The following is a 26,299-nucleotide window of genomic DNA, read 5'->3' on the forward strand; positions in this document are numbered from 1 at the left end:
AAAACAGCGTCCTTTATCGCCAAAATTTCATACAAACCTAGATGCAACTTTTTGTCTCTATTGTAAGCAGTCTCTATTGTAAGTTTTTTTAAACGAATAAAAAGAAAGATTTCTAATCTTGACTAGTTAACATGATCATACCACCTTAATATTAAAAAATAATTTCAATTTATAATTATTATAATTGAATAACAAACGAATAAAACAATATTGAAACAAAGGAGTGTCTTACTAACTCATTCTTGTGTTAATAAACAAAATAGAATTTAAAAGATAACTTTTTTTATTTATAAATGTTAAACAATGTAACTTAAAATTGATATAAACAAATCAAAATTGTTACTTCAAATGATATATGTTTTAATATCAAACAAGTGAAAACAAACAATTGACTGAGTTAATTGTTGAAATATCATGTATAGAAAGTTACTCTGTCACATTAAACATCTCACACATATATAACTGATATTCCCATATAATACATATTATACAATTTGCGCATAATTTGCGCCCTCACAGTGATGTTTACGAAAAAAAGTTTCAAACAAAAGTTGTTTATTCTTGAAACATACCTATTGAAAAATACTTGTAGTAAAAATAATCAAAAACGATACTAGGAATCAAAAGAATTGAAATAATAATCAATTTAATTGAAGTGTATTAATAATTACTTGGATAATTATGATTGCTCTAAATATTTTTATTATTATAAAAAAAATTTAATTATAAATGCGGCAAAAATAGTTTATGATTTTACTGACTCAATCCTGGTACGAGGATTGGGGGAATATGGCAGGCATAACTAGGCTTAAATCTTTAAAAAAAGCAAGTGTGATCTATGGAATAACTGGTAGACGAAGAGTAGAGAAAATTACTATAGTTTTTTTATATCAATCTTACGCCTGATGAAATCCATAATTTAAGGAAAAATCAGAAAGATTAAGAAAAATATCCAACAAAAGTTTATACTTTCATAACAAGTAACAAACTGATTAATATCTTTAGCACCAATATTTTCTGGCAGATTTTATACAGCTACATTTAATAATAAAAGAAAAACAAAACCGAAAAATTTTTATTTAATAATAATTGTAAGCTTATTTTTTTTATTTAATAAATATAATATAATTTTTTTTTTTTGAATTTATATTATTTCAAAGCCATTCAATTGTTTTATGCTTGAATTCATCCAAATTTTTATCTTGTTAACACAAATAAAATTCAATTTCAATTACTACAACTAAACATAACACATTGGAAACAGAACACTAGTTTTCTAGTTTTGTAGTTGTGTCTTGTAAAATAAAATATAATAAATACAAAACACAATAATAATTAAATAAAATAGGATTTCCATTGAGAATTTCTGAACTTCATAAATAAATTATATGCGATATTATTCAATTTTTATTTTAAAAGAGTATTTTATGTCATATTGTGTTTACGTGTTGTCTAATTATAAACTTCCCAGAAGTTAATGTAATGGGGTCGATTTTGGAAATCTTCAGTTTTACATATTTCCGCGGTTTCAAGGCCGCAATATCCGAATCATACCTTTTCAATGTGATGTCTGTGTGTGTGTGTACGTATGTACTTATTTTCATTCGGATTGTTTCGACTCGATTATCTCGGGAACCAGTTATGACAATAACGCGTTACTGGGCATATTCGACGCGTATTTAAAAACTGAAAGAGCAGAATTTTCTTTTCAGCAGAATAAGTTGAGCCGTTTTTTAATGGTAATAAAAAAAACTGAATAAACAGAAAATGAAAAGTGGTTAAAACACATCATTTATCTATGGAGTTAATGATCGTTCCAGCATAAGCTGCAGTACATGTTCGAAGAAAAATCTCTGAAGGCTAACAAGATCTTTTTTAACTTCAGTACCACACCGATTATGTACTGCCAATTTATTTACGGAAACATTTGATTTAAATTCTGAACAAATGTTTATGGTATTAGTCAATGAAAATCCCATGGTAAACGGAAAAGTAACTCCAGCCACTCATTCTGATTTAAAAAAATTCACAAATGTCAATCCTTGCCTACTAATTTTGACAATATTAATTAAATTGCACTGCCCACCGAAGCTACAATTACCATATGGCTAGTACCATACAAATGTAATGATATTTCATGTGCTACTTGTCTAATTTAAGTTTAAAGTTCGGACAATCTTAATGGAAAACTACTTATTTATATTTTTATTAATTTTATGCCTTATTTCAATTATCACACAAAACTACATGGGAATAAAATAAATTCATAAATTAAAATGTACTTTTTTATTCTTATTTTCTTTTCAACTGATTTTTCATGGTTTAATTATATTAATTAATATAAAAATATTATAGTTGTTAATTCTTGTTTAAGACTATATCCGTAAGACCACTAAGACCATATGTATGTATATGATTTTGGTATATATACAACTTGTATCAAGGCCATCGTATTGAACGAATAAGTTAAGTAGAAAAAAACCTCTTGCAATAAATTAGCTTCACGCAAATTACTACGCGTTTTTGGAATCATGTTTATTGAAAAATGAAAATTAATAAATTGGAAATCAAGAAATATTCCAACTTAATGAAAACATTTTTGCTTCTCTTCCAGCCATTGTGATATTGACTCATACCTCAAATCAAAGGACTTGCTTTTTATATTTGCATTTCAAAAAAGTGACTAGAGCTGGGGTTGCTAGATCATGGGTTTTAGAGAAAAATCTCTTGCTTTTTAACTCATCCTGCTACTTTATCGTTTTTTTCTTTATCTAGCGTTTTTTAAGGATTTTCTTCATATGAGATTTCAAGCGGTGCCGTAAAATATTTGTCAAAGGAATGTCATTTTTGGGTTTTAATTACTCAAATATATAGTCTCATCAAATTTCCAAAAATAATTTATTTGTGATTTTTTCGAAGAGTAGGTTGAGAAATTCTCAAAAAATCGAGTTACTTTTCTGATTTTCATAAAACTCAGTACATATGGTAATTGTGATACAAAAAATGCTAAAATAAGGTTTATTTAATGGTGTGGATGCATAGTTAATGTGATATCGTACAAAATCACGAACGAAAAACTTTTTCTTGGATCGATTTCAGGAAATTTCTTAAAACATATTTGTCCAGTGGATAAATAAACTGAATTTCCATGACCCTTGTGTTTCTAATAACTAAATAAATTTCAAAAACAGAGATAATAATTACTTGATATTTTTTGGATCATGCCTTTTAAAAATTATAAAAAATCGTATATTTGTATTCCTAATAAGTGGTTCACAAGCTCTTTCATTTGAAGCCTTACTGAACCTAATTTTAATATTTCTTTGTCCATAGTAAGCTGAAAATATGGTGTTGTATAGCTCTGCCCTTAGAATACTTATACGGAGTGTGTTGTAAAATAAACCAAAATTAAAATTATAAGGTTTAACTTTTTTAAATTACCAATCTAGGTGTCATTAATATGATAAATATTTAAACAACATTTTTAAATATCATTTTTATTGTATATTTTAATTTCAAATTTAATTACCTGTAATAAATTAAAAAATAGTAATAAACTTAACAATCAACTATGAATTTTTATCATCGAATATAGTGTTTTTTTATTTATTCTATAGCTATTATTTATCAAATCAAACACGTTTAAGAATGTTTTAAATGTGTTTTTTATGTAATTAAAATAATAAAAATAATTTGTTTTAAAAAAAATATATATATATAATTTCTATAATTTAAATTATGACATTTGAATTTAAATTTAGTAGAAATTAAAGCAAAATTTCAATGGAATGAGTCAATCACTTTAAATGAATAAAAAAAAATTATACTCAAAAAATTCGAAATTCTATTCAATAACTTTTTATTTTTGTGGATAGTTCGAACAAACTTTGCAAAAGCATTATAGATAAAGCTGTGCTATTTAGGTAGCTATTCCTTAAAATTTTCAATCACGCAAGAATCTTTCTTATTTTAGAATTGAATAACAATAACGATAAAATAAAAAAACTTGTCCGCTATCCCGCACCCCAAACTCTAAGATTTTTGAATTCGAATGATGAATAATGACTGTTTTGTTGTGATTCGAACCATAGATTTTTGCATTTTTTATTCAATTATCTTTTATCTAATTAATATAATAACAAAACAGATAAAAGCTTAAACCGGTAGCGCGGCTCAAAGTTGCTTGAATCTTTTGGACTCACGCTATCTTCGGATCAACTATTATACACTGTATTCAGATCAAACTAATTTAATATATTATAATCGAGAGGATTGTATATTTTGGCTCTTTTTTATAATGAGAAAATTTCTAAAAAAAGGAGAATAGTCTGTCCCATTTTCTAGAGTAATATTGCCCCAAAAAAATGGATCCATTTAAAGTATGGATGAATAATTTATATAAACATCGATTAAAATCCTACACAAAAGATAATTTTACACAATGTCTAAAAAATTACGCCATCAATAATATAATGAGCTTCATTTTTGTTAATTGAATTTATGTTAGGTTTTTGGTAGTACATACTATATTATAAAAAACAATTAAAATAATAAAAAAATAATAATATCATTAGTGTATGACTACAAGTTTTTTTATTTGATCTCAAAATTTTTTGAACTTACGTTCATTCTTAAGAGATTCAATTTAATTTATACAAAATTGGGTTATTTTTGTGTTTTTTGGATCAAAGTATCCTCCATATACCAAGTTTTATTTTTTTATTTTCTCAACTTTTCAAATGAAAAATTCAAAATTGGCAAAGGTTAAAAAATCATTTTCAGTTGTAATTTGGACCCAAAATATACAAAAATGGGAATCTTTGAATGATTAATCGAGTAGTTTCGGAGATATCGTCTTTAAACTAAGTTAAAGAAAACTAAGTGAGTAAAGTAATTATAAGCTCCCAAAAAATTTTCATTAAAAGTTCATATTATCCAATTAAATTTTTTTTTTTACACTTGCTTGCAAAAAACGAATTATTCACTTTTTTAATTTTATAAAATTCCTTTTCTAATTTTATTAAATTCCTAAATTGACTAAAAATATGCTTAACCAACCTCTATACCAGGCTCATAAATGTATCGAACATTAAAAAAATATTTATGCACAAAACTGTACATGAAACAAAAAGCGATCACCATAAACAAAAAAACAATTTAATATCCTTAAAACATTATAATTTTTTTATCAGAAAAAAATAATATCGTTTTCATATAAATTATAGTCCACAACCAATATCTATATGTTTTTTATTAATAATAAAAAGGGGGAGAGGGTGATTTTACTTGCATAAGGCAGCAGCTACACGGTTATGTTTCTATAGATTTTGAATTGCATGGCATGCGTCATTCCTCGTGCTGTGCGAAGAGTGTACTTACAACATAATATTATTATAGGTATTTATTTCTAAGGGTATTTTTGTTCCTAGATATTTACAAAACTCCTCAACAGCAGCAGTAGATAAATGATATATTTTATTCAACATTTTATTATTATTATAGAAACCAAAAAAGCAATTAAATACACACATACACAGTTGGATAAGATTTATTGCGAAAAAACCGATGTTCTATTGTTTCTTTTTTCTGTGGATTTGGAAAAATTTAATTTTGTCATTTTTTTATGTTAATTAATACAATTATCACAGTTTGGGGGCCAAATGAATGTTTTGTAGCTTTTAAGCTATTATTATTCACGAAGATAAATAGCAAAATTAAAAACATTCTTTTCAAAAACATGTAAACAAAGTGATTATGAAAAAAACAGAGGTTTTTATTACACGGTAAGAAATTTTTTGTGGATATCACTATGCCAGTATTTCGGTGCCATACTGATTTGACCCAGGGTTGCCGAAAAAATATTCAGCAAGTAGCCCCACCTAGGTTGAAAAAAGGCTAATGTGCTACAAATTTTGAGATCCATACATAGTTTATTAAACAGACTTACGAAGTATTTCAAATCGTAGCCACACCAAAACAATGAATTTCACTAAATCACAGAATTAAATTGACTGATTAAATTTCAGAGGACTAGACAAATAATTAAATTCAAGGAGGCATTTTCTTAAACTTCATTTTTAATACTTGCTTAATTAATTATTCATAAAAGTCAATATTAAAAGTTTTTCACAGACAAAACAAAGAAAGTTTTTGAACTTATTAATAAAACATCCAATATTGTGTTGTAAATAAGGGTTCCGTAGAATGAAAATAAATTACAAAGATGTGACAGCTATCTCCAATTTTTTTAATTTTTCCATTTCATTTAAAATAGATTTGATTGGAGCCGAATAAAAAATTTCATGGGATGTAATAATTATAAGGGTTTCGATTTTCTCGTTAACTCTTAATAATGAAATCCAACGAAATATGAACTAAAACTATATGAGTGGTATGTTTATGAAGAGTCTCTTAATGAAAAAATCTGATTTTGGAAAAAAAAATGAAAAAAAAACTTGTATACCCTACCTTTTTGAAAAACAAAAAAACTTCGCCGAAGACTACGTTGTATTAAAATTCAATACTTACGTTTAAAAAAAATTTCATACTCAGCTTTTTTTGATTATAATTTTTTCGAATAATTTAAAAAGCCTTTTTTTTTTGTACATCAAAATATGTATAAAATGAAAAAATTTAGAAAAAATAAATCTAAAAATAAAAAAATGAAAGGAAACAAAAAATAAATAAAATAAAATAAAAAAACAAAAAATAAATAAATTTTAAAAATATATTTTCAATAAAAAAAAAAATAATATTAACAAATAATTTACAGTCATATTTTTTAATATATACTTTCATATATAAAATATATACATTAATATACTAAAAATATTATATACAAAGGCTTTTTTTTATTATTGTTCATCTCTCTAAAAATAATAATTTGTTTTCGAAAATTTCTGTTCAAATCATTTCATTTACATAAATAAAATTTTTTTCATTTTTTTTTCATCCAAAAAAAACATCGTCTTCTACTATTCTAAGAAATAATTCGCTTTCATATACACGCGCATCATAACCTAACTAATATTTAATTATTTGTCTAAAAAATATACCCTAAAAAATAGTTTAATACTTTTCTAGAAAACAGCAGAGTAAAAATTATTTAGAATTTCTTTTTAAATAATTCATGAAGATTCGTACACACGAGATGAGCCAGTCGAAAAGTTTCGAAAATAATTCCAAAAATGAAAAGAAAAATCAACAAACATGAAAAAAAAATTGTTTAGGAACGTTTAAAATATATCGATTTTTATTTCATTTTTGAAACTTTTAATGAAACTTTAAAAGAAAATAGTTGCCTCACCCTGTTTAAAGAAAATACCTTGCTCAAGGTTTTGAAATATTAATCTATATTATATTTCTCATTTTTTTTTCCTTACAAGAAAAACAATTCATATTAATAATATCATATCACAATCAAAAAGTTGCGGGCGAAAGCAAACTTTTATTATATAATTCTAAAAACTTATTAATATAACCGCTTGATAAAAATATATCACAAAATTACATTTTTTTTTTTTTTGATAAGTTATTATACTTTTTATTTTGTTTTTACCCCTAACGTTACATTAATATATGTTTTCTTCTATATGAGGGTTGATTTTTGACTACCCTCGAGCATCTATATCTTCTACATTCTATATAATATTTTCTATGTATGGGGTTAATTTAGAATTTTTCTATATATATTTTATGTATAATATGTGTACCTACTTATTTCAAGAGATATTGTTTTGTTGAGAGTTAATAATAAATGATTTATCATCGCGAAATTATTTTTTGAGATAAATTACAGTTGGGTTCATTTATATCTTTTTTTTATGTTCATTTAAAATGCATGCGTAAATAAATTAAATATTAAACACAAGAAAAATTACACAAAAATTTGAAATTACAGAAATTAAAAACAAAAAAAATATTGACACAGAAACAAAAAACATACGAATTTTTTTTTTGATGGGTTATTTTTTAATGTTTAATTTTTGATTTTTCAAAAAATAATTTTTTTTTTTTGTAATAAATTCCTATACGAGTCAAGGTTGAAGTTTTTTTTAAGTTCCTACACGATTTAGCTGGGAAATAAACCAAATTTTTTAAAGCGTGTAGAAATTTAGAATTGAAAAACATTAACCGTGTAGGAATTTTAATTTTAGAATTACAGTGCAACCTTAATATAACGAACCTCAATATAACGAATTCCTCGATTTAACGAATTTTTCGCAATCCCCTTGAATTGTCCATAAGAGTCAATATAAAATATACCTCTACATTACGAATATTTTTTGCGAACAGCCTCTATATAACGAATTTTCAACTACATAAAAAATTTAAATACCTCTATATAACGAAATTCGTCAATTCAAAACCTTTATATAACGTATAAAGTCCCACCAATATATGACAGTTAGTGTACTCCATAGTATGTAATTCATGTCGCGAGAGGTTCCGACACTTTTTTCCTCTTTATAACGAATTTTAGACCAACTTAACCTCAATATAACAAACCTCAGTTTAACGAATTACTTGATATAACGAATATTTACTGGTTCCCTTCAGATTCGTTATATCGAGGTTGCACTGTATTTCAAAAAAAATCACTCGAAAAAAGTATGAATTTTTTTTTTAGTAAAGTGAGACATCCCTGATTTATTTAGGAACTTATTTTTTTTTTAAATAAAATTGAAAAATAAATTATTTTATAGGAAACAAGATTTTATAATAACATTTAATATAAATTACTGGATATATCGATAGTGTAGGAATGCACACACGCTTATGTAATTAAAAATTGTTGCAAAATCACCTAATAATATGATTTTTATGTCAAATAATGCAAGAAAAATTTAATTAAACTTCGAAAAAATTAGTATCACAGAGAATTTTGCTTTAAATATTAATATGGACCTTCTTGTTGAACAAATTAGGCTGTGGAAATTTAAAAAAAGCATAATTGAATATTTGAATCTTATTTTGATTTAGAAAACTTTTCAATAAAAATTTTTGAGTTCGAATTATTAAGAAAAAAGGAAAAGAATTTGTACATTGTAAAACCACTGTTTTTTAAGATAGTGATCGTAGCAAAACTTTGATATTACCAACGGAAAAAATCACTTAACATTTAAAACAGAAATCTTTTATTGAACTAATTTTTTCGGGTAAAATATTATTTTTCTTGTATTAAAATTAGAATCCATATAGTTTTGGATCTTTTGAAAAGAAATTTTTCAGTAATTCGAGATCAGATTTGTGAGAAAAATTGACAAAAGAAACAAAAAATTGACAAAAAAAATATAATAAATAAAAAAAAAAAATTAGTAGATGATTTTTTTTGTAAACTTATAAAATAAATTAAAATAATAAAACTAAAAAAAATTTGAATGGTCCATTGGAGAAAATTTGTTCGTGTCTCACACACATATACACACACAGATAGAGAATTTTAGACTTAATCTGTAAAAATAACCAAAAACAAAAAAAAATTGGTATATTAAATATTTCCATGCGAAAACAAATTATAAAGCACGAGAAAATTTGAAAAAATATCACTCACCATTTGCACCAAACATTGCAGGGTGTAGGAACTGATTCGCGCCAGGGAACCCACTTGAATTTGGACCACCGCTAGCACTACTTAACGCATACAATTGTTGAAATAATGATTCCGTCACATTATTCGCATTGTCATTGTCATTATTTTTACTATCATCACCGCCACCAGAGTTTTGTTTCTGTTGTTGTGCAACAGCCGCCATTTGTAGACCAGCCATTTGTAATAATTGCATTTGCGCTAAATGCTGATTATTATTGCCATTATTATTTAATGTTGCCAATAAATTTTGTGTTGTAGAATCCGCATTTACCGCACTATTATTATTATTGTTTGTACTACCACCCGGTACAGGGGGCACTTGAAATTCACCATTATCACTTAAATTACCCGATGAGTCTTTACTTAACGCTTCTAAATGCATTTTCACATTTGCAATATGTGATTTTGTAAATATATGATCTTGCACGGAAAATTTATGTGAATATTTAAAATTACAATATTTACAATCGTCCGGTGTTTTTTCCACTAGTTCACTTCCAGGTTTTGTCGATGAACCTTTATTCTTCTTTTCTTTTGCACGAGCATTTTGAAACCATACTTGTACAACACGTTTTGGAAGACCAATTTCACGACCTAACATTTCACATTCCGCCATTGTGGGTGTCTTATAATCGTTAAATAATGATTTCATTACTTTGATTTGTAACGAAGACATTTGAGTACGATAACGTTTATTGCCACCCGAATTTGAGCCCGTCGAAGTCATTGTACGTTGTTGATTATTATTAGTACTTTGTGTCGAACTTGCTGGAGATGTTGGATTACTTTCATCATCATAGAATTCCGTTGTTTCTGACATGGAATCATCATCACATAAGGAACGTTCACTTAAATCCGTTAATGGACCTGGGTCTATAAATGATTTTTCATGATCCAATGTGACTTTCATTGGTCGTGATAAATCAACAGGCTTAGATAGATCTAATGGTGAGTCACCTTCTTCTTTACCCGATTTAAGCATTATTTCACTTTTATCACCATTCGTCGCAGCTGCATGTGCTTGCAACTCACTAATATATCGCTTCATACTTTCTTCGTAGTATTTTTTTATTGAATTTTCCATGTCAGGAGTATTAAATGGTGGGAAAAGTGGTGGAATCATATTTGGATTATTTGATGAAAAACTTTTATTATCACCACCTGAACTGAAGCTTGGCGCCGATTCCATACTTAATTCTTCATCTGGCAACGCATCAATATTGATTTCTCCGCGTGCGCATTGATCTGCATGTTTAGTTTGTAAATGTGATTCTAATGCAGATTTAACTTTGAACAATGCTGGGCAGAATGGACAACGTTTATTGATTACCTGGGCGTGTGCTCGGAATTGTCCTTTACGTTCACGCGCCCGAGTGTTCTGAAACCACACCTGGACTACACGTTTTTTTAAACCCACCTCTCGAGCAATGTTTTCTAACATTTTTCGAGATGGATTCGATTCAATTTGATATTTTTGATATAAATAATCCAATTGTTCGGGTAGTATTGTTGTGCGCAGTCGTTTATCTTTTGGTTGATCGGACATATCACTTTCCAGATCATATTCATCATATTTTCGTTTCACTTGTCCGCCAGCATTTGTTAACAATCCCATTAATGGATGCGGTATTGGTGAGTTGCCAGTACTGTTACTCAGTTCTGATACATTTAAATTGCCCGCTGCTGCAGCTGCGGCCGCATTCATTTGTTGTAACTGCGCATGTTGTTGTAATATGCCAAACGGGGAGTCAGGTGGATAAGATGGAAATAAGTTTGGATTCATGATATGAACCAATTGATGTTCACGCCATAAATCAAACCGTGGAAATACTAAGTTACACTTATCACATTGAAATGTACCTTCCTTAGTATCGTTGTTGCTGTTATTACCTCCTTGTTGGCTTGGTGTTGGGGTTGTTGCTGGCGAATTGGGAAAATTCGACCCACACGGTGTTGGTGTTGTGGGTTGTGTTGGTTGACTGATCGGACTTTGTGGTGGAATATTTTGTATTTGTGGACTTTGTGGTACGGGTGGTTGACTTTGTTGACTTTGTTCAATGATTGTACTTGAATTTGAATCTTCTGAACTCAAAACTGCGGCAATTTGTGCTGCAGCAGCTTGAGCTTGAGCTGATCTTTTAGCATCTTCTTCTTTAAAACAGTGTGTCTTTTGATGGCGAATAAGCTCATAATATCGTTGGAATACTAACAAACATTTTTTACATTGATAATTTAAACCAGGTGTTCTTTGAAAACGATTTGCACCGGCTTCTTCAGCGACACCTGGTGCGGGTTCTACAGCTGGTTGATTTTCATATACTTTTCGAGCTTTTTGCCGTGCATTTTGAAACCAAACAACTATCACTCGTGGGCTTAAACTTAATAATTTTGATAAATACTCTAAATCATCGTCTTTTGGGTATGCATTATTTTCAAAAAATTCTTGTAAAACTTTTATTTGATAATCAGTGAATCGTGTACGATTTGCTCGTTTGCCAGTTGATCCACTGGAACTATTTGATCCATTACTGTTGCCACCAAATTCTACTCGTGTTGGACTAATGCTACGATTTGGCGTTAATGATAGCATATTTTGTTGTCCACCCACGTTATTAGGGCTAGCAAAATTTTGTGGCGTCAATTTTGGTGGTGGTAACATTGTACTAGACAATGATGTCGGTGTCATTACTTGGGCCATAGAAACAGGCAATTGAGAAACCGATGAAATCACATCATTAAGTTGTTGATTCATTAAAGACGAAAGATTTAAGTTCGTCGGCGTTGATGGCCGACTACTATTTCTTGAATGCATCAAACTTTGATTTTCTGATTCCGCTAATGATGGCACTGGACTTTGGGGTGGATGATGTAAATTAAATGGCAAATTAAATATATTTGGTTTCTCATCGATTGGGGTATCTGGTAATAATTTATCAGTCTCATCATTTTGTTCCTCTTTTGGTTCAGTTTTAACAATATCACTATTTGGATAATCATTTATACTCGGCGATGTGGATTGTAACATACCCATTGGGCCTAATTTGTTTTCATTATCGCTAGGGCATGATTGTGGTTGTGATGAAGTTGATTTTTGTAAATCATCACCAGACGACCCCGACGAGCCTGACGTATTTAATGGTAACACTTTAGCTTCACCAGTTTTCTCATATTCTTCTAAATTTAATGTCGTCGATGGTGGATTATTAAAATTGTACGGACTATCTTTATTACGTTGTCGTTCTTTGAACAATGTGTTACGGAACCAATGTTTGATCACTTTGGGTGGTAATCCAGATTGGGCCGCCATTTCATGAATTTGATCCTCTGAGGGTGAATTATTTATGTCGAAATGGGCGCGTAATATTTTTAATTGATCATCAGTAATACGGGTACGTGCTCTCTTCTGGTTTGCCGCAGCATTTGCAACCTAAATGAGGGAAACGTAGATTTTGATTTTAATAAAAAGAATTTTTTTTGCCAATAGAATATGAATTTTTGCAAATGTATGTGTATTTTTTTCAAATAAGGAATTTGATTATTTATTTTTGAAACAAATAATAGGGTAAATCAGGTAAAAATAAACAATAGAGGTAAATTTATCTTTGAAAAGTTTTTGAATAGGCATTTTAAATGAATTTTTTTTTTTTGTACGTATATGTTTCTTGGAATTAATTAACGACCGTATCTGATACTTTGAACAGAAAAGTAAAAAAAAAAAACATAAACTTCCTAATCCTTCTTCAAAGGATAATTTTGAATAATTAACTTAGTTTCATAAAAAGTTGTCCTATTGTGTGGCCAATCGTGAATATAAAAATAGGGTTTCGTAGTCATTGTTCAAATTAAATATTCAATTTCAGCTTTTATAAACAACTATTGGTCAAATATTCTCATGAGACAATTAGGGTCGTTAAGTAAGCACAAATTTGAAAGAACTGGCCGTTAATTTTTTTTTAGTTTTTGTTATTAAACAATGAGTATGACAAAGATAAAATTTCGGACTTATTACAAAAACGAAATGTGAATATAATAAGTAATTTCCCGGTGGATTCTGTATTGATCTTACCCTTCATTATTTTCGATTACTTCGGAATATTCAAAGATCTTCATAAGAAGGTGAAAATATCCGAGAAATGAACAGTGTTCATAATTTGAAATTTTTTGTAAAAAAAGAAATTTTTTTTAATATTTATGCCATTTTCATTAAGTCCTTTATTTTACACGAGGTGAGATCCTAGTTTATATTAAAAATTATTTGATTTTACTACGGAACCACGCATTTCTTTTTTAAATTCTCAATATAGTTCGGGAGCATATAAACAGTTTCAGAATTTTAGTATTTATTAAAATATATGTATTTTATTTAAAATGCCTCATGGAATGTGTTTCTTAGGTGTCAAATATCATTAGCAACGCATGCGTTAGTGACGTAAATGTTTCTATTTGTAGCCAATGTTAAATGTTAAAGTTCACTCAAAAAATGAATAACTAGGCAACTTGTATAACGTAAATGTTAAGTTTTCGTTCAATAATCGAAAACTATTATATATGTATAACGTATACATAATTCAAGTTGTCTCTTTATTAATTTCGTAAGTCCACTTTAACATTAACCGTTCCATTGAATTAACAATTGATTTTTTATTAACAAATAGAAACATATGCGCCATTAACTCATGCGATACTCATGATATTTGTAACTAAAGAAACACATTCCATGAGGTTTTAGTAACACCTTAAACTGTACTATTAGCTTTCTCACAGTATGCAAAGTTCACAGTTTCAAATATTTTATTCAAAATATGACATATCTCCTGGACTAATAGAAACAAAAATTTCTATTGATTAGACACAATTTTTAATGTCTATTAAAAATATTTGTATCTGATTTACCCCCTAAACAAATGTTTCACAAAAAAGAAATAACAAAATATATGTGTATAAATGAAAAGTATGCATTATTTTTTCAGGTAAATTATTGTTAAAATTTCAGGTAATGAATTACTTCTTACACACATAAAAATTATTTATAATAAAAAAGGTATACACATTTGTTTATTGTTCTTCATTAACAAAGCATAATATAACACACATACGAAGATACAGATCCTATGATAGATCCTTTGGAACAAAAAAGTGTGCAAACAAAAGATTCACACACACATATTTAGGCACACATACAAATAATATTATATAGGCTAGTTAAGAATGACAGAGAGGAGTAATAAAAACACACGGATATTATTAATGTTTCCTTTTTGTACCTACAGAGAAAAAAAGTCCCACCTGTGCTAACTCTGATCACAATTAAAAGAAATGAAAAAAAAAAAATTGTTACAAAAATATTCTTTACCCAAAAACTTTAAACAAATACTAATTGTTTTGTAAGCAACAGAAAAAAAACTGTCACTCAAATAACTATTGAAATTTTATATTATTGATTAACTTAACAAAAATAGGAAAGAAAGATTTGAAAAGAAAACAAAACAAAAGTAAATATTGTTCAAAAATTGAGATAATAGTCTTTCCGAAAAAAAGAATCTTTATCCGTATTAAATTACAAAAAAATAATTATTAAAAGAACAAAAAGTATATTTGAAACAAATAGAAAAAATAAGATTTGTATCAATCTTATTTTTCAATTTCTCTTTTCTTATTAGGTAAATTTATTATCCCCTTATTTTAAAAAGTTTGATAAATTCCCTTGCTGAAACAACTAATATTAAAGATTGATAAGCTCATATATGGATTCATTCAACGTATCTTTGTAACAAAATATCGCCACGTGGGTCATTTCGCGCCATTTGCTAATTCGCGTTTAAATACACTAATTATTACAGGACGGTAAAATAATCGAATCTAATAAAAATTATAATCGAAAATTTTTACAAAAAATTGATAATACTTAATAAAATTTTGTTTATCATACAAGAATAGCAAGGTTATTTTTCGAGCAGTAAATCAATGATATTAGGAGTTTAAACAAATTTGTGGGATCGAAATTCAAAATAAGATATTTTTGGACACTGACCTGTTGTTGTTGTTGCTGTTGTTGCTGCTGTTGTTGTTGAATAATCGCCTGTTGTTGTTTGGCAATTATGGCTTGTGGATCTTGCGGTGAAAACTGTGTTTGGAGTGTCATTGGATCATATGGCGGTGGTGGCATCATTAATGGTACCAATGGTGGTTGTAAATTCATTGCAGCCAATGCATTTAAACCAAGTGGCAAACCCATTGACATCATTTGGCTCATCATCATTGGATTGAAATTTTGGAATTGCTGTTGTAATTGCATGACATTCAACGCCGCTTGCATTTCCGACATTTGTTGTGCAAACGCCATTGGATTTTGGGCCATAGTTTGAGCCAACATCGCTTGGATATTTGCCGGTATCGTTGGACCACCTGGTGGTGCTCCTCCGTTGTTGGCACTACCACCATTATCGTTGCTGCACGAAACAGGCGTTGAGGAAGATGTTGGTGTCGAGGGTGCTGTGGATGTAGCAGCCGCACCAGTGATAGCACCATCCCCGGAAGCAGCCGGTGGTGTTGTTGTCGTAGTGTTCTGTTGAATGTTCAATTTTGTATGCAACACTTCTTTATTGTCTTCACTTAAATCAGAATTCTCAACAAGACTTGGGGTGGTAGTTGTGGTACACAACGGAGGTATAGTCAACGTCGTCGCATTTGTCGATACACCACCAGGTGTTGTGGCACGTGGTGTTGTCGTAACTATCGACGATGATGTTCCTCCCCCCGCCGTAGTACTACACACTACAACTGCCTTCTTTTCATATTCGTTTTTAATTTGTTGCGCATATTTTTCTAAGAATTCTAATGGCACTAAATCTTTGTGAATTTCTTCACAATGTGATTTTAACACCCACACACTTGAAAAGTCTTTATTACAATGTTGGCACGTGGATTTACTGACCTCTGGCAAATGATGTGGTGTTGAAGATGCATCCTCACTTCGTGGTACACCAGAACCATTTTCATTATCAATTCCACTTGGTGTTGTTCCAATTGTATTGTTGTTACTAGGTACATCCGGTGCTTGTTGCTGTGGTAATGGACTTGGTGTTTTATTTGGTGCAACACTATTACGTAATTCCTCCAATTGTTGAAGTTGTTGAGCTGCAGCTAAACGTTGACGTCGTTGATGGTTTTCATTAAATTGCATCACTAAGTCAAATCCATAACTTTCTAACAAATGTTTATAAATATGTGATCCAGTTTTACGCGGTATATTTAATTTATTCATATCGTTTGAGCTTTGATCATTTATTGTCACAACACTATTTGGGGTAGCACTTGGAGATGGTCTTGTCACAACATTGTCCACCACACTGTTATTATTATTACTATTTGCTAATTGTTGTTGGGCTGCAGCTACAGCCATAGATGTTGCAACACTAGTCGGTATACCACTACTAGTTATTGCAAACATACAATATAAATGCTGGTGAGTAGTTAACTGATCTTGATTTGCAAAAAGAACACCACATTTAGGACATGAAATCATCCCTTGAGGTGTTTGTACTACCTGAACAGTATTATTGTTACTTGGAGGGGAGGTAGATGGTACAGGCGGAGTTTGAGGTAATATTGGTTGTGTAACAACCCCTCCAGGTGGTGAGGGGTTGTTTATTAAATCATTCATTGATGGTTGTTCAACTAGTGGTCTAGATAAATCGATTTGTCCACTGATTGCTAAATCTTGTAGCTTACTTGCACGTGTTTGATGTAAAACGCTTCGCATATGTATATCAAGCGTGCTACCTTGCGTGTAAGCAACTTTACATATATTACAACGATAACGTTTTTTCTCATCCATCATTTCATCATTATTCGCCGTTGATGAAGATGACGTGGTTGAACTTGAACTTGTCGTACTTTTTGGTGTTAATGTAAGCGTATTATTATTATTTGTATTGTTATTATTATTATTATTACCCCCGCCAGTACTAACAACTACCCCTGTGGATGCTGTTGATGTAATGTTCGCTGACGTACTTGTTTGCTGTTGACCTTGTGTTGGTGAAACTGGATTATTATTGTTTTGTTGTTCTTGCATTGCCCTCTTTAATTTATGTAAATGACTTACAGAATTATAATGTACAAGTAAAATATTCTTTTGGGTAAAGCTCTCCTTACAAACATCACATTTATATGGACGATTTGGATCTAAATATTTTTCCATTGGATAATTTAATTTTTCCCCTTTACGATGTTGTATTGTTTTATTATGTGCGGTTAAATAATTTTGTCGGGTGAATGCAACACGACATCGATGGCATTTATATTTACGTGTTGGATCCGCATAATTATCTTCGGCTACCGCTTGCGAATTTAAATACTCTTCTAGGAATTGTTGTTCTTTGTAAACGATACTATCATCAGAATTTTCTCCGTCATTATCAATTAATTCTTTGGATTCATCATTTTCTAATAATGAGGATGAATCAGAATTAGTTTTATTAAATTCATTTGGTCCGCCAGAAGCGTTACGTAAATCATTTTCACTTCCAGATACATCACGCATTGTTTCTCGCTTTAACAAGTCATTTGTTGTTGACGGATCCAAAACATGACCTTGTAATCCAGCCAATAATAATGGATTATTTAATAAACTATTCTTATAAGCTTGTAATTCATCATCAGATAATTCTGAATGAACGGATTCCACATGTTTATGTAATGCAATAACCGATCGAAAATTACGTCCACAGAGGACACATTTCGTTGCGTCTCGTATTAAATGATATTGCGAATGCAGTTGTAATTTTTCTAACGTTTTAAATGCCAACGAACATTGATTACAACGATATTTGTAAACATGTTTCTCTGAAACGGACATTTGTGATATTGAATTTTTTGCGTGTACTTCCTTAAAATGTGTTTGTAATGATAAAACCGTGGGGAAAAATTGATTACACCCTTTTTTCCAACATAAGTAACCAGGACCACTGGGTGTTTGTTTAATTTCAATATGGCCTGATTCATTTTGATGTAAACATAATTCATCGATATTTTTAAATGTTTGTAAACATTGTTGACAACGTTCTGATTCGATTGTGTCATTGATAACGACATCGTTGTCATTGTTAACTGGTGACATAAGTTCGTTATTTGGTGTTGATGACGACTCTATGATAATTAAATCGTCACGTTCGGTTTTAATTAGATCTTTACGATCTCGATCACCCGAGGATGATGTTACAGAATTAGGTGAGGCTTGTTGTTGAGCCGTGGCTGCTGCCATCATATGTGATGCAGTTATCGTGGTATTGTTAATATTCGAACTTGGAGGAGTTTGATTGTTTCGAGCAACTTGATTTAACCAATGACTTTGATCGACAAGCATCAACAGTCTTTGTAATCCTTCTGAATTAACCGAATGGATTTGCATGACATGACGTTCTAAATTAATACGATCTTTAAATGCATCTTGACACAAAGGACATTGAAAGGTGTATTGTTGAGGTGGTGATTGTGGCACTGTTGGAGTTGATATCGGTTCTGCTTGTTGTTGTTGCGGGGTAGTTACGGATTGTTGTTGAGCAAGATTACTATGTTGGGCTAAAACATGCGCTTGTATTCGCATCTCTGAATTACTACTATAGTTACAAAATGGGCATATATGATTGGAGGATGGTGTCGTGGATTCTATTGATGTATTGAGATCATCTGATGAGGACATGCCACCATCTTGTTGTTGTTCTAGGAGTGTCGATGATGGAGGTTCAAATTTAAATTGTTGGGGTTCTTTGATGATTAAATCGGGTGATGATTTATGATGATCGGGTGTATTTGGTGGCTGTTGTGATTTGGGCGTTGATTGTGGTTGGTCTGAAATAAAATTATTTTATTTAAAAAAAATTCTGTGGATTAATAAAATTAACTATCATGACATATTTTAACCTTTAGGACGCTCTCACGTTCGGGAGAATTGTGAAAATATTCAATAAAATTTTTAAAAACTTCCATCTTGCGCAAAAATATAAGATATTTCTAGAACGAAATAAATACCTAAAGTTTTTATTTAATTTAACTTATAAAAACAAACAAACATAATTACTTAGTAAAACAAATAACAGTTTCTTTTAATGATGCTACCTACTTTTAATTTAAAATAATAAAAATTAAATTTAAAATAAAAAATATTACTAAAATATTCACGTCATTTTCTGCATAATAAAATTTTGTATGAATTAAAAATAGAAAAATTTGCAATAAATTAATTTGAAATTTCAATACAATTGTCAATTTTCTTTTATTGGTATTCTTCTAATTGATTAAACATGATAGTTTTTAATATTCAAAGTACCGCATCATAAAATAATGAATACAGTCAAACCTCTTCTATAAATCGCTTGGTAATTATAATAAAGTATTTAAGTTATATCTAAGAATACGATTATGCCAACCTTGATTTTAACAAGTATTCCAAGAATTAAAAATTAATGTTGTCAAAAAGGTGCCTAATCGTAAATTTCTATAATTGAGTATCTTGAGTATTTGTAAGGTTTTATAACCGAATTTGCTGGGTGTCAAAAAAAATATCGCTGATAACACGTGCTTGTAAAAAAGCTACCTCTAATCTATAATATTTTATACTTTCTAGTAAACGGCAAGTAATTGTACACGGCAAGGACTGTATGGCGTTTACTATACGAAAAGTACAAAATTTTGAATTTTTTCTTAATAAAAGCTATTTTTATATTTTTTGATCAGATTTAAGCAAAAAAGTACTTTTGTGATTTTTTCTCTAGACGCTTAGTTTTTTGAATAAAAATTCTTGGAAAACTAAAAATTCAATATTCGATTTTAAGAAAATTGTTTTATTTTTTTTCAATATCTGTGGGAATTCGCTTAACTAACGAAGCTCCTGCGCAACGGATTTTTCTTATTAAAATTCGACAGGGACGGAGTAGTAAGTCTGGCTCCTGAGATTGGTTCAATATAGAAAGAAATATCCAAAATACGTCAATCTTAAAATAAACTCTCGAAAAAGTTCTCGAACTAAGAGGGTTTACTGTATTTATATATAATTTCATCATTTATTAAATGTTTTAATCCAATTGCTACGACCGACCCTGATACCTAACTAATATATATGTTAATAGTAACAATGATAATAATTATATTCATCAGTTATTTTTCTAATCATATTATATTTATTTATAAAAATAAATATAAATAATTCTCTAACTAAACTAAATTGGGTGAGGTTTTGAATTTAAATTTTTTTTTTATTTTACTAAACTATTTATTTGTTAATGCAATTATGAAATCACGCTTGGATGCTATATCTAATTATCTTACCTAACGAATTAATATCATTTTTAGAACAACATAGAAGAACGGAATAGTTTATATTTAAATATGGTAAGCAGGGGTGAAGGGGGAACTTTAAGGTTGTTTTTTTTTTATATTATAATATCAATTGATATTCATTAATCGTTGTCAACTACAATGTAAATGTTTTTATTTATTTATATTCATTATTTACAATCATCATTGATTATTTTAATTATAGTTTTTGGGGCGTTTTATACAGGATGTTTATAATGTGAGGTTTATCTGTAGTAAAAATAATTGCGCCTTCAGGGGATTGTTTTTGTATTCCGTGGTAATACGAATGAAAAAGCAGAAAATATTGACGAGAGTCAAAATCCAAATTCCATTTGAATCATATTGGGTAATTTTCATATTTATCTTATATTTAGCGACAAATTTTTTAAAGGCTATTTTATGCCACTCTGACAACTGATAAAGATTTAACGATGGGCCATTTGCACAGTGTATCTAAATGTATTATATATATGTTGCCGGTAAAGTATTTAATGCAAGAAGTACTTTCTTTATGCAATCATTTGACACTTCGTTTAGGTAAGTTCGTAATACAAATTCTTAAAGTAATCTAACTAAAAATGCGATGAGTTGATATGAGCTGCAATACGAAAGTGAGGTAAAATTCAAAAATTTTCTAATCAGCTATCTATTTATATAATCAATTGTACGGCTATGTATTTGATATTGCATAGAATATCTAGGCATTCTGTTAGAAAATGATATGTTCTTATAATCTATACACGTCTTGTTTTATATTTTCACGACTAGATGGCGGCATGATCACTTAAGAAAGTAAAAAATTTAAATACACGATGCTAAGGATGTGCGAGCGCCAGGGCAATTTTGAATAAAAAGCTTGATTTTTTTCTTATATGAAGTTAGACTTAGTCTAAATCAATTCTGAAAATTTTAGGCGGGTGGTTGAAAAACCAAAGCAGATATCGAAAAATTGTATTATTATTTTTTGTCTACACTCATGAAGTTATAAAAAAATTCATCATCAAAGTTGAAAATAAGGTACAAATAATATCAATCTCAAGTCTAAACTTGCCTTGGCGCTATAACTATCTTAAATGCAGTATTTTCGTTATTTTTGATTTTCAAATATATTTCAACTTATGTTGACATTCTCAAATAAAGAGTTTCTTAAAAAAATACCTACATTTAAACTATTTACTTTATTAAATGTTTATGTTCGCCATCTAGTAGTAAAAATAAAAACATAAATATGTATGCATTACGAATACATTATTTTCCAATAGAATACCACATTTATAAACTTTGCCGATAACAAATATACTTTTTAAATACTGTTTTTTTAATTTTATTAATAAATGTTTGTCCGGATGTAATTGTTATCTCTTCCCAGTCAACAGTAAAAAAGGAATTGATGATAGTACACACCTCAAAATGAATTAAAAACATATATATAATAAAACTTTTATAATAATAATAAATGTATTTTGATTATAATAATTATTTAATTATTCCAATTGATTAATGTAGATATAGATGGATGTGGAGACGAGAGATAAAGAGAGAGAGACATCTGTATTATTTATTTATTCCATTCCACCACAATTAAATATTATTATTTAAATACTTTTTATATTTATTAATTGTATTATTTATTACCCAGGAAGTTAATTACCATAATATGTTTAATGAATAATATTAAAATGTTATTAACTTTGGTATTATTGGAAAGAGAACTTTTTGATTGATTTAATTGTTTGTGAACAGAAATTATCATCAACCATTTTATAATGATTATTATAATTATTAAGGAGTGATCTTTTGTGTGAGTGAATTTTGTATAAATTTAATTAAAACTGTAATAATGGAATTAATTTTAGAATTAATGCTGTAGATACCATGGCCACACTCGCAGTAAAATATTATTTTACTTTTAAACCATAATTTTTAACCAAATTTGAAACAAATTTAACGATTATTGCCTTTTTTTTTATTATGAACTTTGTAATAACTTCATGAATGTAGAGGAAAAATAAGAATAAAATTTTTTGATATCTGCTTTGGTTTTCAAAATATCGAAAGCTTAATAATTTAAAAAATTTTTGAAAATTACTCCAAAAATCGAAAAATTGTGGTCTTACTTTTCGTCTCATATTGTCAAGTTATAACATAATTCACCATCAAAATTGAAAATATCTATATTTTTCAATTTGTGTTCAAACTACCGTGCTCATACATTCTTAATTAGTCGGAAATCTATGAAAACATATCATCCATCTAACGTTTACCAAAAGACCAATGACTTTGGAAGTCATTTATTTATTTAAGTAATAGGACAACGAATCTTAATATTTTCAGAATTGATTTAGACTAAGTTCAATTTCATATTAAAAAAAAAATCCTTTTGTCTAAAAGTGCGCAGGCGCTCGTACATCCTTAAGAAATTCAAAATATGTTTTTGAAATATAGCAACAGGGTATAGAAGACAAATAGCTTGGTTCGTTTAATGATTTGTGGCACAGTTCTCGAATATCCATGAATACATTTCTCAAATAATCGTTATAAATTAAAACGAGCCATAAATACTCCAAACGTTACTACGGAGTTTTATCAAATTTTAAAAGTTGTGAATTTTTTTCGATTTCTTCAAAAAGGTATGAAAAATTTAAAAAATTTAAACAAAGAAATTGAGAAAACTTGATTAGATACCTTCAATTTCGATAAAACTCATTAAATGAGGTTATTTTGTCCAAAATGGTGAATACGATTCTGAGATCTCTTTCAGACAATTTCTAAGAAAATATTCATCAACTGTTTTCTAAACGATATATTCTGGCAAGTCGTGTGTAAAAGCGTGCCTGTCATTCATATCAGATGTTTTTTTCTAAAAATTTTATTAAACTTTGCACATACAAAAAATCAATTTCTTAATGACATTTCCACATATTTTTTGTTTAAAAAATGTATCAATAAATGTAATCTACTGTAATTTTATTTCTAGTAAATATCAAAAACTTGTAATTAATTTATGTAATAAATTCACTTCGTCAGAGTGATGTATCCGTTGTTGATTTCAAAATACTAATGATTTCATGAGATGAATTTATTATAATTCTATATAAAATATTTATAGAAAATGACATACAAAAATGTGTCTAACATTCAGTATATACGCTGAGTAAAAAAAATCGACTTTTATACATATTTATTTTTGCAGATTATATAAAAACTAAGTGACCTACACCAAGAATCGAACCCAACCTCAATTCAACTTTTAGTATGTTACTCAAATAACATTGCTTGATCTAATTTCTTAAAAAATATTCACTCTGATTATAATTAATTTATTATATTTAAAAATCGTTAAAGCTGCACATTTAATTATACCATTTTAATTAAAAATATTAAAATTATGCTAAAATACAATGCATACAGAAAAAAAATTCAAATAACACGATTTTAATAACAAACCAAACCAACCTTTCATTAAATTTATTATAAAAGTGTTAATTTTTTTTTTTTTGAAAGTTAATTTATATTAACTTAGCTAAATCATTACTAATTTATTGACTTTATAAAAACTAACTCTTTTAACTCTGGCTGCTGATGATGGTTAGATTATATTTATGAAAAATTTGTAATTACAATAATTAGGATACTTAAATAACAAATTAACAGTTAGGTATTTGTATAACAACAACTAACTCCATTTTTTAACTTTATAAAAATTAATAATAATAACTAATTTTAAAATATTGTATAATAGATTACAATTTACATTCCATTTTATTTAAAATAATTTAATTTTTTTGTATGTTTATAAAATGCATGTTTTTAAAAATTATACCGGGTGATTCATTAAAAAGTGCATACTATTTTAATTGCATGACTAATACAGTAGATGGTAGCACTACTATTTTTTGAGTGAAACAAGAATTTATTCTGTCATATATTCATATCATATTATATAAGTAATTATTAATGATGACACGAGAGGTAACAGATACATTTTCGGGAACTGAATTTGGAATTCCCTAAAATTATATATTTGACTACGATTTATTTTATAATTACGATAAATTAAAAATATTTCGTACATACTTAAAATCAAAGACTTCAACCTTATACATTGAGTTGTTGTTTATTTCATACAGAGGACTTTACTTCAGCTACGTAAATATTTCACAAACAAAATAGGATTCTTTTTTTTGTAATTTTATTTAAAAAATGAATAATTAACAAAGTTTTTTTCAATCTCATCAATAAAAAAAAGTATTTATTATTATAAAATTTAATGAATTGATGATCGATCAATGATTCTTAACGCTTGTCAATCTCCGATAAAAGTTTTATTTTTAATCATATGAAGATCGATCTACAAAAACAAATTCTTTTTAAACACATTTAATTGTTTAGTTCTATGTTATTTAATAAAACCACCATTTTCGAAAGACAAGGTTGGATAAAATGTTAAATTCTTGTTGTTAAATAAGTGGAAAGAATCCCTTCAATTGAAGTACAATTTAATAAAAATAGACCACTGATATTGAGGAAATTTCAGGCAGTTCATCAAGGAATAAATTGCCCTTAAAAGAAAAACCAATAAATCCAATATTAGAATTACATCTTTTGAAATGCTATTTAAAAACTTTTCTGCTCCAAATTTTATTCTTAATGTCACACTATTCGATTGCGATCAATGTGAATCACTCTGCATACTTCAAAATTTGAGAAACTCACAACAGTTTCATATTTGAAATTGAAAATTGTCATTTGAGCCACATAAATTTTTTAAAATGGGGTAAACTATTTTTGTCTGAGATTTTATTTAGAAAAAAGAATAATACAAAACCGTACATTTGACTGATTGCCGTTATAATTATTATAATATGAATCATTTTGTAGCAAAATAAAAAAAAAATTAAAATTAACAAAAATTTAACAAATGTAAGTAATATTATTTCATCTATTTAATAAATGATAAATACATACAAATTATACATTTAACTATAATTTTTGATATTATTAATTCATATAATATTATTATTTAGAAAAAAGTCCCGTTTTATAAATTTTATAAAAGAAATAATATTTTATTATAGTAATATTTGTTTAATTATAATTTATTACGAAAAATTTATTTATTTCTATTGTTGAACAAAAAAAATTTTGTTTAATAGTTCATTCACATTTAAAACAGGGTGGTTCTCGAAATGGATGAATTGAATCCGAAATAATAAAAAAAATATGAAAATTAAACAAAAAATAAATTTATGTTTTATCATTTAAAAAAATTGAGTTTCGAAGTTAAAGAAAACAGAGATAATTTAAATTAAGTAGGTACAAGGAAATTTTATGTTATAGTCATAATAA

General features: G+C 28.2%; 1 protein-coding gene across 4 annotated transcripts in view; it reads right to left on the reverse strand.

Moving 5' to 3' along the window:
• The window catches only part of LOC123299053 (zinc finger homeobox protein 3), a 210,731-nt gene that overhangs the window by 123,747 nt on the left and 60,685 nt on the right, over positions 1-26,299 (reverse strand). For 2 of the 4 annotated variants that reach the window (XM_044881197.1, XM_044881199.1), the window contains exons 3-4: positions 15,624-19,444; positions 9,554-13,019 (exon numbers count right to left, since the gene is read on the reverse strand). In XM_044881197.1, coding sequence (XP_044737132.1) covers positions 9,554-13,019; positions 15,624-19,444 — 7,287 coding nt within the window. Of the gene's footprint in view, positions 1-9,384; positions 9,454-9,553; positions 13,020-15,623; positions 19,445-26,299 lie in introns of those variants that run through there. The other 2 variants (XM_044881198.1, XM_044881200.1) reach the window with 2 other exon arrangements.

Source organism: Chrysoperla carnea, chromosome 4 (genome assembly GCF_905475395.1).
Source record: "Chrysoperla carnea chromosome 4, inChrCarn1.1, whole genome shotgun sequence".
NCBI classification, from domain to species: domain Eukaryota; kingdom Metazoa; phylum Arthropoda; class Insecta; order Neuroptera; family Chrysopidae; genus Chrysoperla; species Chrysoperla carnea.